The sequence below is a fragment of the Podarcis pityusensis genome (assembly GCF_964106645.2).
Source record: "Podarcis pityusensis genome assembly, chromosome: Z".
NCBI classification, from domain to species: domain Eukaryota; kingdom Metazoa; phylum Chordata; class Lepidosauria; order Squamata; family Lacertidae; genus Podarcis; species Podarcis pityusensis.
This window is the reverse complement of record NC_138044.1, coordinates 35078481-35094185: the sequence shown is the minus strand read 5'-3', so window position 1 is coordinate 35094185 and position 15705 is coordinate 35078481. Positions and strand designations below refer to the sequence as shown.

The window sequence follows — 15705 nt, the reverse complement described above, 5'->3', positions numbered from 1 at the left end:
CCTTGCTGGTCATCTTGTCTGCACTCTGTAATATTCTTCTCCAACTAGTATTCAGAGGATCTTCTAGCCATTGCAGCTGTATTTATACATTCTCACAGGGATTCCCAGTTCAGCCACAGAAAAACATTTTATTACTTAGTATTGACCCTAGCAACCTTTCAGGAAGTACCCAGGACTAGAGTGCTCATGTACTGGCAACACAGATAATATGAGGGAGGATGATGTTTTCCACCCCACCTCCTCGTTCTCTCTGTAGGCTATTTGTGCAGCCGGAATGCATAAGAGTCTAGTAAATTACTTGTCTAGGCAAATAAATGAGGCTTATGACCTTTCCTGGATTCCAGACACTTGCAAGGATGAATTGCTCCTTAAACAATCACCTGTTTAAAAGCTAGTTATGAATTATTTGTGCTTCTATGACTTGATAAAGAGAAAATTATGGTATGACAGGAATTCTTAACCTGTCTTTCATCATCACCAGGGGTGTGTCTTGCCATTCACGGTGACTGAAGTATTTTCTTCCTCTTTATATTTGTGCATATATATATATATATATATATATGCACACTTTGAAACATACTTCTAAATCCAACTTGTAGTCAACAAGCATAGATATGTTCCTGGATGATAATACAAATCTCTTCTCTGGTTATCAAAGCCCAATACTCATGCTTCAGACTTTGCAATCTGACGATGTGGGCAAGAGATTTGGAGCTGTGAGACCATCTTGATTCTTGGCTTCCTAACTACACAGAGCAAGCCACATGTGACTGACTATATGGGTTCAATGTGTGGTTGACTCATCACTGTAGGAGGAGCGGGAGGTGCCATAAGGAAACAGTAATGTGTCTGCTCACAAAGAAGCCCACATTTGACTCAGAGGACTACAGTAGCTACTGCCCGGTCACTAATGTTCCATTCTTGGGATGATTAAGAAGGTGGTAATTAGTTTATCAACTCCAGTTACTCTTGGATGAAATGGATTATCTAGTTTCCTTTCAGTCAGCTATGAGGACATTGGGAGTAGGCAGAATAATATTCTGACATGGACTCAAGGCTGCTTACAGATAAAATTTGTTGTTGTTGTTTAGTCGTTTAGTCGTGTCCGATTCTTCGTGACCCCATGGACCAGAGCACGCCAGGCACTCCTGTCTTCCACTGCCTCCCACAGTTTGGTCAAACTCATGCTGGTAACTTCGAGAACACTATCCAACCATCTCGTCCTCTGTCGTCCCCTTCTCCTTGTGCCCTCCATCTTTCCCAACATCAGAGTGTTTTCCAGGGAGTCTTCTCTTCTCATGAGGTGGCCAAAGTATTGGAGCCTCAGCTTCAGGATCTGTCCTTCCAGTGAGCACTCAGGGCTGATTTCCTTAAGAATGGATAGGTTTGTTCTTCTTGCAGTCCATGGGACTCTCAAGAGTCTCCTCCAGCACCATAATTCAAAAGCATCAATTCTTCGGTGATCAGCCTTCTTTATGGTCCAGCTCTCACTTCCATACATCACTACTGGGAAAACCATAGGTTTAACTATACGGACCTTTGTTGGCAAGGTGATGTCTCTACTTTTTAAGATGCTGTCTAGGTTTGTCATTGTTTTTCTCCCAAGAAGCAAGCGTCTTTTAATTTCGTGACTGCTGTCACCATCTGCAGTGATCATGGAGCCCAAGAAAGTAAAATCTCTCACTGCCTCCATTTCTTCCCCTTCTATTTGCCAGGAGGTGATGGGACCAGTGGCCATGATCTTAGTTTTTTTTTGATGTTGAGCTTCAGACCGTATTTTGCGCTCTCCTCTTTCACCCTCATTAAAAGGTTCTTTAATTCCTCCTCACTTTCTGCCTCATCTGCATATCTGAGGTTGTTGATATTTCTTCCGGCAATCTTAATTCCGGCTTGGGATTCATCTAGCCCAGCCTTTTGCATGATGAATTCTGCATATAAGTTAAATGAGCAGGGAGACAATATACAGCCTTGTCGTACTCCTTTCCCAATTTTGAACCAATCAGTTGTTCCATATCCAGTTCTAACTGTAGCTTCTTGTCCCACATAGAGATTTCTCAGCTATTAAGAAAACCAATTAAAGATTTATATATAAACAATATATAAATATAAAAGAGCTATTAAAACATAGTTATAATTAGAGTAAAAACAGCACCAGCCATTTCATTAAAAGCAGCCAGTTCCCAAAACTGTTGAAATAAGAAGCTCTTCAACTACCGGTGGAAGAAAAACACAGAGGGAGCCAATCTAGGAAGGGAGTTCCAAAGTCTGGGAGTAGCTACCGAGAAAGGCCCTCTCCTAAGACCCTACCAAGTGTGCCTGTGAGTGTCGTGGGACTAAGAAAAGGATCTCCCTTGAACTCAGGCAAGTTTTTATGTGAGAATAGGATATTTCAGATAGCTTGGACCTATGCCATATAGGGCTTTATAGCTCATAACCAGCTGTTGTAACAAGGGAGTCAAATGCTCCCTATAACCAGCCCCGCTCCACAATCCAGCTGCAGCTCTTTGAACCAGTTGAAGTTTCTGAGCACTTTTTAAAGGAAGCACCATGTAGAGCATTAAGTATAAATGAAACAAATAATGTCTTTCTTCATCTTACTTGTTTTGTCTGGAACTGCATAATATTGCATACTAAGACATGTAGTTACTATTGATAAAACCATTTATATTTTTGTCAGGAGTTCAGGGACAGAGGCACAGGGTAGGCAGGAGATGGAGAGTGATGGGGATGAATCCCAGGACAGCGAGGAAGAGGATGACAATGACTCAAGAGATTCCATGAGTCTTTCCAGTGAATCAGAGGATTCCCAGAAGGGGGCGCCGGTGGTCAGGGCCAGGGGAGCCCCAGGGGGGACGTGTCAGGAACAGGGGGCCAGCAGGGGATCCCAAAGTGGCAGCTGGGCGTCAGGACCAGCCTCCCCGCCAGAGTGCAGCGAAGGGGGTGGAGGTTCCAGTGTATCAGGGGAAGCAGCTCCGGCAGCAGAGAAAGGAGGGAGGTCGAAGCAAGCCACCCTCCCAGAAGGGGAGGGGAGTAGTGAAGGGAGTAGTGTAACTGTCAAAAGGAAGGTTAGAGGTTGGGCGCGCGCGCCAAGTTCAAATGTAGAGGCGCGCGGAAGTACAGGGAGCCCGGAGGAAGAGCCAGGTCCCAAAGCCCGCAGGAGGGGGGAAGAGCAGTCTGGGGATTCCGCGTCAGGGGAATCCAGGAGGGGCGAAACCCCAGGGGGCAGGAAGACCCTGCGGAAAAGGAAAGAGAGGAAGAGGTGGAGCAGCGCAAGCTTCTTAAACTGGTGCAGGGGAGGGACTGACTCAGAGGGGACTTCAACGGTCTAAGCGTAACAGACGTAGGGCTGCGCGCCTCGGATGTGAAGCAAACAATGAACTGCAATAAACACTTTTGTATATAAGAAGAGATTGGCGTTGGTCTTTTGTGAGCTGAGACTTGAGGCAGCCCTGACAATTTTCAACACCTTTTCTAAATAATTTATGGTACTGAGGTTGGCTTTCTTGCTGCAGTAGAACTATTAACTTACATTTTTAGGGAGCTTCTGCTGTGACCCCCATATCTCTTTCCCATGGCTTTTATTTGCTCGTTTTGATATTTGAAGTCAGGCTTAATTTATTTTTTATCTATATATGTTTCACTCACATGACACAGAAGTATTCCTCAGTCCTACTCTAGTGCACTTGACAACATGATTAATCAAGACTTGCATAAAATTTACAAGTGGACTCTTTTTGGACACTGCTGATTATATTATTTTTGTGGGATCACTTCGTGTGGTAGATGAAAGTTCTGGATGCTTTATACTTGCTTTTGAAATAAATAACAGATGCTCCTTGAACACGTTTCAGCCATATTGGTCATGCAAAATGGGCAATTTAATAACAGAAGCTCTTACTGATTACAATTGTGATTGTGGAAAGCTTTGTCAATAGCACTGTTTCTTCTTCACCAGAATACAATTATTCAGTCTTTGTCCTTTTGCCTTTGTTAATACACAACTTGCAAGATTATGTCCTCTAAGATATGAAAGTTGTTCCTTTTGACAATAATCTGTCAAATTTGAAATAAGTCATTATTGGGGTGAAAGTGGGGAGGAGGGAAGCAGCATTCAGTTTCCCTAAATGCAGCATGGGTTTTTAAGGTCACTAACAAGACAGCAATTCAGATAACACATTTGTTTACAAGCAAATGTGTTCTTGTCTGCTCTAGTAGCCCGCTTAATTCCAGCCAGTATGCTAGAATTCCACCCATGAAGTGGTTATTTGTTGTTGTTTTCATTTGTACACAAGCACGACTTTGTGAGCACACATAGACACACACTCTTAGAAGATGTAATCAAAACAATGTTATATTGTATGCCTGAAACAATCTTATATTGCTTCCCAGCTCAGCTCACTTCCACTACCTTTTCCTTACTCTGCCCCTTCCCACCCAGTGCTGAATTTTCGAACGGAAGCTTCCTGGATCAGAGAATTGTACACTTATGCTCTCTGAGGCTCCACTGATAATACAATATAAATTAGTAATGATGGTGTGATGATGATTATGATAACAGTACCAAATACTTTTGTAAATGAATTTCATAATCACTGATTACCTACCCTACTACTAGCTTAGGCACTACTGGAGCAGAAACTTTTAAAGTCCTTTAGTCTTTCATCATAACTTTTGTGTTCTTAGATTCTATTTGTCCCTTGTTCTTTTTTTTCTTTTTTTTGTAATTCAAGCCCCAAGTACTGTGTAGGTTACATGGCACAATAACATTTTAAATATTTTCTATGAAACTGTGAGGGCTAGAGTTATACTTCTGTTATGAAATGAAAGCTGAGAGTCCTTGTGTGTTTGTCTCTGCCTCCTCATCACTTTCAGGAATTAGGAAATAGGTTTTGCTTCACTGATGACATCTCCGTTTGCCTCCTTGTGTGCTAACTTTGTCAAGGTATTCTACCAGTGAAGCAAAGTATCAGTGACATTAGCAAGCACTTTCTGCATTGTTCTCTCTGTATGTCCAGAGTATATCATAGAATCTATTCCAGATTCTAGAGTGTATTCATTTATGACTGTAGACCAGCCTCATTGCTAACCTGCCTTACTCCCAGTTTCTTAAAATAATGCAGGAACAGTCCATGATCTACTAATGTTATACATGTGACTAACTTTAAAGATTTATTGGTTCTTTGTTTAGAATATGGTCTCTGTACCACTAACTGAAACCAATTATGGTGAACAAAACTTACCTGCACTTAAAGCCAATTCCAGTTAGTAGCGAAGAGGCCATTTCTCTAACCTAACCCCCAGTATATAAGGAACTAACAAGGTCACCTATAATCACAGATAAAGGGGAGAGGGAAAGATTCTCAAATATTTAATAAAACTTTGAGTAACATATACTGTTGTACTAAAAAGTGGTCCCCATGGATTGCATGTCCTTTTTTGCTTACCTGAAATTTAAGCATCAGTAGTTTGTATTATCTCATTGTTTTAAAAAATGTGTGCAGGAAAGAAGCTCATATAGGTACAGGCCTATACAGAATATTACAGAGCAAGAAGAAAAATATTTGAGCTCTTCTGCAGTTCTCTCTCTATATCATTTATATAACCAACTATATGCATTACTAAGATAGAATCTCTTTTGAACCTTAGTTGCTGTTTAATCTACAAATTAGATTTAAAGGAATGAAATATTAGCATTTCTATCAATAAATTTGAATAGAAATGGATTAATTTGAACTAATGGCAGAATAAAATGGTGACATTCTCACATTAAACATGATGATTTGGTATATTATATTATATATTCTCACTTATTTCATGAAGAGTAGAACTTTTATGAGCAGTAATTCAGAAAAATGGGAGCACGTTTTAATGGAATTATCCTCACAGCTTTCAAGGATTTTATTTCTGACACTGCTTTTCTTTCCTACACCCAGAATTGGTTTCTGAGTTATCATATTTTCCCTCAGTTTCAGCTCAGAGTCTTAAAAGCAACCTCGATTCCATGGAACATCAGATACAGCGTTTGGAAAATGATATTAAGAAGTTCCCTAAAACAGAAGATCCGCATGATAAATTTGTTGAGAAGATGATAATATCCTTTCCGTATTAATACCAGTATTTGTTTGCTAGTGAAATATGCAAATTACATTATATTCTTAATTTTTATGAATCTTTTGTGCACAGGCTTTGCATGAAAAAACTACACAAAATGCATTTCCTCCCATTTTGTGTCATTGGGGGATGACTAGTAGTAAGTTAAGACATCACACCAAACTATTGTGCATTAGGTAGTGTGCAAATATGAGGCTTGTGACCAGAGCCTATATCAATCTTACCTTCTCTGGTAAGGGAAGATTCTGGGTGTGCTCGAATTGCATGTGTTGTAGGTTTCTCATAATAATGTTCTGTGGTTTGGTATTGCAGAAAGCAGGTTTTTAATGTGGTTCATTTGACACAGATGGAATCTACACACATATAAAAAACACTGAAATGCTTTTTAAAAAAAGTTTTGAAAAATATATTGAATTCCCCATAGCTCACCATCGCCGTATAGTGCATTTTACAACAACACACTTAAAATTTTTATTTGCAGCTGTATAGCTGAGTCCACAGTCTTCCATCTGTTTTGCTTTTGGTTTATTTTATGTTCCTCTTACTGGTCAGATATGCAATATTTCAATAATGCACTTGAGAAGAAGTACAGCTGTGTAACAGCAGTCTGTCTGACAGCACTGAAAGTGACAACTTGCTTTGATTACTTTGTTGCGGTCCAAGGTAGAGTCACCTGATTGGGACTTCTGCTCCACCTTCCTAGTTTTGAAACAAAAGAAGTAAGGTAAGAAATTCTTACTATTTAAGTGATGCTACTTTTATACTATTATGATTTAACCTATGTCCAATGGCAATTGAAAACTTGGAAACACAGCTAATAAAATAGTTTTACTTCATTGCACTTCTTCACACCTCTAGCCTGAAAGGTAGATGCCTAGTATAGGTCATTGCATTTTTTTAAAAAAAGTTGTCTTAGTTTTATTGTTGCCTGTAAGCATTAATTATACCATAACATTGAAACAAATTTGACAGGATAGAAACAATATTTGTGTGATGTCACATTTTAATGCATAGTTTAGTTTGCTGCTTACTACCATTAATAACAGGCTCTTGTTTTGTTGCCTTATGGATTCTTCATATACTGAAGAAATACTTGAAAAAGATTTTTAATGCAAACAACTTTATATATCTGCATGCGCTGCAGTTATTATTGTTGAATTTTGGGAGGTCTAGGCCAGACATGTGGTGTTGCCCCTTGAGTGTATCTTTAAAACACAAAGGAGGCAAAATACACTGAAATATTCATCATTTTTGAGTGGAATTTCTCTGGGGTGCACTGCCTACAGATAGTTGTTGAAGGTTTCTACATTTCCCTGCCAAAAAAGGAAAAGGAAAAAAGAGGCCTGCTTTCTAGCTGGTGCCTTTCTACAAAGGATACTGTGGAAATATTGCAAGGAAAAGAATAAAAGTTTCAGCACCACCACCTTCCAACCTGTACATAGTCTTCCACAAATCAGTGCACCAAATATTTGGGAGCAAATACCACTTAGTCATGGATTACACCTGGCAATATAGTTTTTTACCTTGACATCACACTTAACAGAGATTTAGAAAAACAGGGAATGTGATTTTTCTCATAGACAAAAACCCCAGTGAAAATTAGAGAAATCCCTGCTGTTCTCACCAGCCTTCTGTACATTCCACAGGAGTTAGGGGAGGGAGTTGGTGGCATCATCATCACCATTATCTGTCTATCTATCTATCTATCTATCTATCTATCATCTATTTTTCCCTGACGGGGACTGAAGGTTGCTTACCGATAAAGAATGGCATATAACATAGATAAAACCATAATTAAAAAACAAACATTAATAGAATTAAAAACATACAATCACAATATAAACAGCACACCAGCCTTCTGGACAAACTGTTCCAGCAAGTTTATGTAAATGTTAAAATAGTATGGGGAAAATAACAGAACCCCGAGGGACCCAGCAGGCCGATGACCAAGTTATTGAAGAAGACTACCATAGCACCACCTTCTGGATTCACCCCTCTTGGAAGGAATAGAGCCACTGTAAAATAGTGCCTCCAAGTCCCATCCCACTAAGGCAGCACAGAAAGATACCATGATGGTTGGTATTAAAAGCCTCCAAGAAGTCCAGCAGAACCAACAGGGACACGCTCCTGCTTTCCACTTCCTGGTGCAAACCAGCCAACAAGGCAACCAAAGCTGTCTCTGTCTCATAACCAGTCTTGAAACGAAATTGAAATGGATATAGATAATCTGCATCCTCCAAAAACTCCTGGAGCTGGGATGCTACCAAACACTCCAGGACCTGGCCCAAAAATGGGATATTGGAAACTGGCCAATAATTGCCCAGTATGGTGGGATTCAGGAAGGGCTTTTTCAATGGAGGTCTTATGTGTTGGGGCCGGAGGAAGAGACTGTTACATTGAGGGTTTTTTGCGGGATATGCCTGGGAAGAAGGGAGTGGGGAAGAGCGGGGGGGGCATCATGGTCGTTCAGAGTAGGGGGAGGTATGGTGGAGCAGGCCAGGTGAGAGACACATAGCACAGGCAGATAGTGATTGTGCCATGTGCCAGCCCCTCCTCCAAACTGGGGAAATGCTGTTGTTATATCAGCCAGCCCTCTGGTATGTGGCTGCCACTGTTGAATACAAGGTCAGTTCCTCATTCATGACCTGATTGTGGATGACGGGGCCAATCTGGTCTGTATCACTGAGACCTGGATGACTGAGCAAGGTGGAGTTGGTCTTGCCCAACTGTGCCCACCTGGGTACTCAGTGAAGCTTCAGGGCTGACCTGAGAGTCAGGGAGGGGGAGTAGTGTATAGACATTCCATCTCTCTCTCCAGGCTCTCTGTCCACTTCGTGGGGTATCTAGAGTGTGTGTTCCTAGCGTTGGGCAATTGGGACAGATTAGAGATTCTGCTGGTTTACTGCCTGCCTCACTGTCCAGCAGTCTCCCTGCTTAAGCTGACAGAGCTGGTCTGAGAGGCAGTGTTGGGGACTCCCAGACTACTACTTCTGGGGGATTTCAACATCCATGGTGAGGTGACTGGCTCTAGGGTGGCTCAAGAGTTCATGGATGCCATGATAATCATGGGGCTTTCCCAACAGGTTGCAGGCCACATGCAGGTGGCAGGTCACACACCATACAATCCTTTCTCAACTGGGCAGGAAGAGGGTGATCTGAAGGTGGGGGATATTGTTGACATCATTCCCTTGTCATGGTCAGATCACTTCCTATTGAGATCGAGGCTTTCAGCACCTTTTCCCTTCTGCATAGGTTAGGAATGATGAGTATGGAAGATGCTTGTGACAGTAGGAGTTCCTGGTCTGGTTCATTGAGATCTAGAATAATCTCTCTCAGAGAGTCTCAGAACTCCCTCGGCCAATAAAGCGAGATGAGCGCCGCAACCCCAGAGTCGGTCACGACTGGACCTAATGGTCAGGGGTCCCTTTACCTTTAATGACCAGCTTCTCATTTGCTGTTGCTTGATGGAATGGAATGAATAGTCATCCCTACTGATTTTTGTAATTCACATATCTTTTGAAACCAGGGAGCTGTCTTGTGGCGATGCATGATCCAGAAACAGTAACATTTGAGGTGCTGTATATTCTTAAACAAGATTTGTTGAAATGCAGTGATACTGGCATTCATTTGAGGAAGTTAGCTATGTGAAGCCTGCATGGCCACCTTTGGTTCTTCCTGGAGGTATTGGGAAAAGAAGTGTTCTTAGGTTTAATTCTCACTGAGGAATTATACCTTTGTCTGGATGACACCACCACTTCATGCTGCCGGTAGGGGTTCTCCTGATAAAATAAAATATCCACACACATAGAAAATGGCTTTCTTAATATTTTTTTGTTCTTGTTCTTTTGTTTATGTAGGAGCATTTAATCATATGTATGAGCCCTCACCTGCAAAATGCAATAGGACAGCCTAAACCAGGGACAGCCAATATTGTTTTACTGCCTGAGGTGAAAGTGTTAGGTGCGCCCCCACCTACTCCCGGCAAAGCTTTGCTTACTGGTGTTGTACAGTGGCAGCAGCTTCTGGCAAGATCTCACAAGAGTTTCATAAGATCTTGCTTGAAGTCACCACAGCTGTGTGACCCTGGCAGCAGCGCTTCCCTGCAGGGTTCCGTCACTCAAGGTGGATGCTTCAGTCCGCATCATAGGTGGTCCAGCCCCGGCCCTGACCTCTCTGACAGTTTGGCCTCAGGCATCTCTGTGAAACTGTTTTATTAGAATCTGTTAGAATCTGTTGTTAGCAGGGGTTATGCAGAAATGTAGCCAGTAACTACCGCTGTGTTACTTGATTCTTGTTTTAGATTAGGGATCGGAAGGCAAAAGAAAATGGTTACTAGGATGTCATGTTTCACTTCAGTGATTCTTTGTTGACATGTGGACCACCTCACAATTTTCCTCTTTAACTGCATAAAACTGTTCTTGGGATGGACTGTGCAGGTATGCTTCTGTTCTGTGAATGGAAGCTCAATTAGGTTTGCCACCAAGATTTTGGCAATTTCTTCCTGCTTTTCTGCTTGAGCAAACTCTTCCTTTAATAAGGCTTCTGCTAAAATCATCCTGGAAACATTCAACACTGAGAAGCCTAGCTTTGATAATTTAGAAAAAGAAAAGCAATTTCAGAGCCTTGTGAACTTGGCTTTGACTTCTTATATTGTTTCTCTCTTTCTGCAGGTAATTAAGGCATTTTAAAATGAAAGTCCTCTGCATTCTATATCAGCAAGTTACAGATGGCTGGTTATTCTTCATTATTGTCACCAAAGTGTAACTGTTTGTCCACATGGGATAGGAATTACATTAAATTGTGAGGGCTTTTTTATTCTGTGCTTCTCTTAAAGAAAAAAAGCAAAATATTTTCAAAGAACTTAATATTAGGATTTCACAGAGCCTAATAACTGATCTTTAAATACATAAATAATATAATGATTAAATTAATTCACTAGTTGGAACCATGTGTTGCTTTTATATTTCTGTACAAACTGTGATCCACCAGTAAAGTCATTATATATGACTTGTAGCTCATTTCTCTGCATTATTCTATTACTTAAAGAGAGGCTGCATTGTAACTTACCAGTTGCACTATGAGAGTCAGAGATCTTTTTGTGATAATTGCATAATTTTGTAATTACCAATAATAAAACTTGAGACATGAATGCTACACATTTCAACAGGAAGCCAGCACTGTTAAATAAAACTGTACCATTTAGTTTTTATTGCACTAAATTAACTGTCCCCCTCAGTCCTTTAGTTTGTGAGATAATATACTTTTGGATAAGAACGTTAATATCTGATGGGAAAACAAAACAATTGAAATCCAACATAGATTTGGAACTATTGCTATATTTCTAAGGGGAGAGGATATTTCAGATAATTGAAAAGGGCAACAGATATTTCGCTTCGTGCTATACTCTTATCTCCACAGTGGGAAAGCAAGTAGAAAAGCTGCACTTCTCCCATTTGTGGGCATAGTACTCAGACTCTCAGTACAATTATTTCCAAAAGTATTATTCCAGAATACCCAAACATATATCAAGTTACAAAGTGTGTAAATTAGCTGTAGAGTTCATGGCTAGGTGTAGGCTAAGACTTTCCCCAAACACTGGACATGCCCCTTGAGATCTCCTTTTGAAGAGCTGGGTGGGCACATTCATTTCAGTGGGTCTGATTCCTGAACCATGGGACTGAGCAAGCAAGTGAGTAGACTGGGTCTGTTAACACCAGAACAACTGGCATCACATCCTTGGAGACAGAGGTGGGGTTGACACTGTTTGTTCACTGTTGAATGTAGTCTGTGGTACATCTGTGGGGTTGAGGAGGAATGCTTCACTGGTAGGAGGTGAAACTGGGGCCAATTTGAGCAGCTATTCCTTGAAGCTTGAGATGCCCAGTGAGGCAGGTTTTTCCCACCAACAAGGTACTCAGACCCTCCCCAGAGATAAGGTCAACACCTACAAGATTGGTGGGCCCCTCCCCATGATCAAGTTCCATACTGTCATCATATTCCTCCTCCTCTGACCAGTCCCACCAAGACATCTCAGTGGGGCTTATGACATCAATCATAGTTAGATAAACCCAGGCATAGTCAAACTCGGCACTCCAGATGTTTTGGGACTACAGATCCCATCTTCCCTGACCACTGGTCCTGTTAGCTAGGGATGATGGGAGTTGTAGTCCCAAGACAAGTCCCAAGGCATGTAGTGAGTGAAATTGGGAAATAAAACTGAAATGATGTCATCTTCAAACCCCAAACAACACTGTAAGGCTCCTGTTCCAAGAAGCCTGTAGCCCTGAACAGGATATAGAGGGTGATATTTAGGTGCCCAGATATCAGGGTGATAGAGCATCATAATGGGAAGTAGTGTTAATAAGCCATTCTATTGTCAATTAATCAAGATTCTTAAAAGTGGTTGTCATATTTACAATAACTGGGATCCTGCATCAAATTTCAAACAAAAAACAACTCCTAATCTAATGTATCATGAAACCGTTAGCAGAAAACTAGATATGCTTAGGTATTTGAGGGTGTCTAAAACAGTTGTCTGGATCCAAGTACAAGAACTTGAGTAATCAGATACATTCTTAAATAATTCTCTGAGGTAGACTTTATTGATTGATATACTTTAAAGTGAAGATTCAGTTCCTCCAGTTGAAGGAATCTTCCTCCAATGAAATGGGGGCAGGAATATTTGGGTCCAACTCATTATACATCATATACGATGGATGTATTTCCTTGTAGCAGACATTGAAGTATTCATCCCAAACCCTTTTAAAGTGTTAAGAAATACATCTATAGAAAAACCATCAAGCCCTCTCCTTATTTACTATGACATTTTAGCAGAGAAGACTATCTTGGCTTTTTTATCCCTTTCACTCACTTCTGGGAAGGCTGTAGTGTAGAATATGTTCAGATTTTAATGTTGGTTATAAGGCAGCAATGTAATCCTCATCTCGTTTAGACTTGACTGCAAAGGGAAATGTGCTGTGCAGGAATAGCATCTCAACATACTTTAAGTGAATTATTTCTCCATAATGAGCTTTGAGGAAATCCCAGGTGTTGATAGCTGATGGGGTGTTAATGTCTTTAACATTCTGTCAGTATTCCTTGTCAGTGTGTTAATGATGCCCTGCTGATCTGATACACTGAGTCCTCTTCCTGGAGTAAAACTTTCTCTACCAGTCAGTTAGGATTAGGAAACTCTCCAGCATGCCCCTTGGTAGGTAGATTTGTGTTTTTCTCTCCACTATAGCTGATGAATAAAAAAGAAGAAGAAGAAGAAGAATCCTTCAGGAAGAAAAATACCACAGATTCATTGCATAAGTCTCTACAAACATTTGTTATAGCTATTCTTGCTTGTTAAAATGTGTTGCTCAATCTCTTGTGATGCACCCTGATTCAAAGGAGTATATGTAACCCTTGAAATATAGCATGGAATCTTGCCATTCTGTTTTTTTATAGGGGCGAGTGGATTCCCTCTCATTTCTGTTCTTGGACTGGGGTGGGGAGGGGGCTGTATTATATATTTATTACCTGCCAACATATTCTTCCTTTCATCAAATAGTCCCAGGGCAGCTTACAAAAATAACACACTTAAAATAAGTACAATTTACATTAAAATTTTATATATATATTATATTTAAAAATTATATATTTTAAAATTAAGGGTGTGGGGCACCAGCAGCCCGTTTAAATGTTTTGGCCCCTAAACAACCTAGTTGGATATTTGCCTCTATATAAAAACAAAGCAAAAAACAATATACAGTTTAGGACATGCTTCTGTGCACAAGGAGAGGTAATTATGCCGTTCTCATTTCTCAGAGAATATAGAAGTATGCTTTATTTAATTAGGGTGTGGTAGGCTATTTATTCCCAGTGGGAGATTACTGACTGATTTGAGAGTGTTGTTTTACTTGATTTGAGTGTTGTTTGAGTTAGATGTGCTACTAGATTCTGGAATTAACTGAGGCCAGATGCAACCTCCTGATTAAGGCAGGCATTCACTGGGATTCTCACAGACTTACACAATAATGGCTTTCCTTGTCCTTCACAATTATATTCTCTTTGCTCAGAGCAAAGCCAAATTATATATTTAGCCTCAGGGCATGTGCAGAATTCCATCTGAACCAAGCTTATTTCTTTTCTTTCTTTCACGTAATGATGATGAGAATAAGACCAGCAAAATACCTTTTCTCCTTGTAGCGTAACTCATTAGCACATTTACTTATGGCTGGATGAACAGGAATATATTAGGAGATATATAAAAATATGTTATGACAGATACTAATATGGCAGCATTTGGCTCAGTGTATTACACGGCTGTATAATTTTATGTATTTTTTTCCTGGGATAATTGTGAAGCTGAGAAGGTAGACACTGTAAACAAAAAGTTACATTTTACTCTCCTATGGTTATTTTAATGTGGTTTCTTAGTGGGGGACACTGTTAGGGACAATGCTAGGGGAAAGACAGCAACATGGGAAGCATTTAAAGTAGTGCTATGTTTAGGTAAGCTTGAGGAATTTTGTATTCAATGCCTGTGTGAACAGAAGGCAGCTTTTTCAGTAATCTCTCCTTCCCATTTCCCCTGAAATTCCCTGCGCTCTTCTGCCATCCAAAAGTCTTTCCAGAAGGTGAGGGACCAACAGAATCCTTTGGGTTGTATCATACAGGATGATTTGTGGCGCTCAACTAGTATAAGGATATTTTGCTCAGTTTGAGGCAGTTTTCCTCTTCCCCATAGGAAAACAGCCCACAGTGTTAAGTAAGTCTGCTGATCCCTGCAAAGGATTTGGGTTTCTTGGGATGGGGAGACTTGCAGAGGGATGTTGATGTACAAAATATTGTGACTGTGATGCACATAATTGTCTGAATGGGGGTGTTGTTTCATTTTTTGCTTAGGAATCTTTTGTGATGTGTAGCAAACTGGCTCTAAGAGCAATATGACTTTCCAAAGTAATTTATAATTATAGCCGTAGGAGGGGTCCCACATTTGATTGGAAGCAGGCACTGTACATGCACAGTGTACCATAGGCACAATTAAAATGACTCTTCATTCATAGCATCCTGCTGTGAATATTTGCATGTGAGCAAACAGTTGCTGAGATAAGAAAGGTGGTCAAGTATAGTAATATAATTTTTTTACAGTTAATAGCCAATATAAGTATGGGGAAGTAGGAGCAAGAGGAGGAGCACTACCTTTAACAAAAATATTACTGGTTACCATTTTTGGAACTCACTGTAATTAATAGAGAAAGAAACACGTTTCTGATAAAATCTGAGTAGAAGTCTAATAGCAAAATTAAGTATATTTGCATTCTTAACAGTTCCATGACAGTGAAATTAAACATACATTTAGGTAGGATTTAACAGCATTGTGTAGAGATCTTAGCTGACATTAGATTCTTCCAGAGCTTATTGCCCCTTGTTTATTTGCCTTCGCCCCCTGGTGAAACTGGAAGCATTATAATTAAGAGACACAAGATTTGCCAGCTATGATTAAGGATATCATGCAGGAGGGAATATCATATCCACCCACATCTGAGCTGTGCCTTTTTATCAAGTACACTTTCAGTGAGTCATAGGAATTCTCTACTTACTTGT

The 15705-nt window shown here is 40.3% G+C and overlaps 1 protein-coding gene across 1 annotated transcript in view; it reads left to right on the top strand.

Moving 5' to 3' along the window:
• DIAPH2 (diaphanous related formin 2) overlaps positions 1–15705 on the top strand; it is a 346556-nt gene that overhangs the window by 175886 nt on the left and 154965 nt on the right. Inside the window, exon 24 of the mRNA XM_080990485.1 lies at positions 5967–6092. Coding sequence (XP_080846611.1) covers positions 5967–6092 — 126 coding nt within the window. The remainder of the gene's footprint in view (positions 1–5966; positions 6093–15705) is intronic.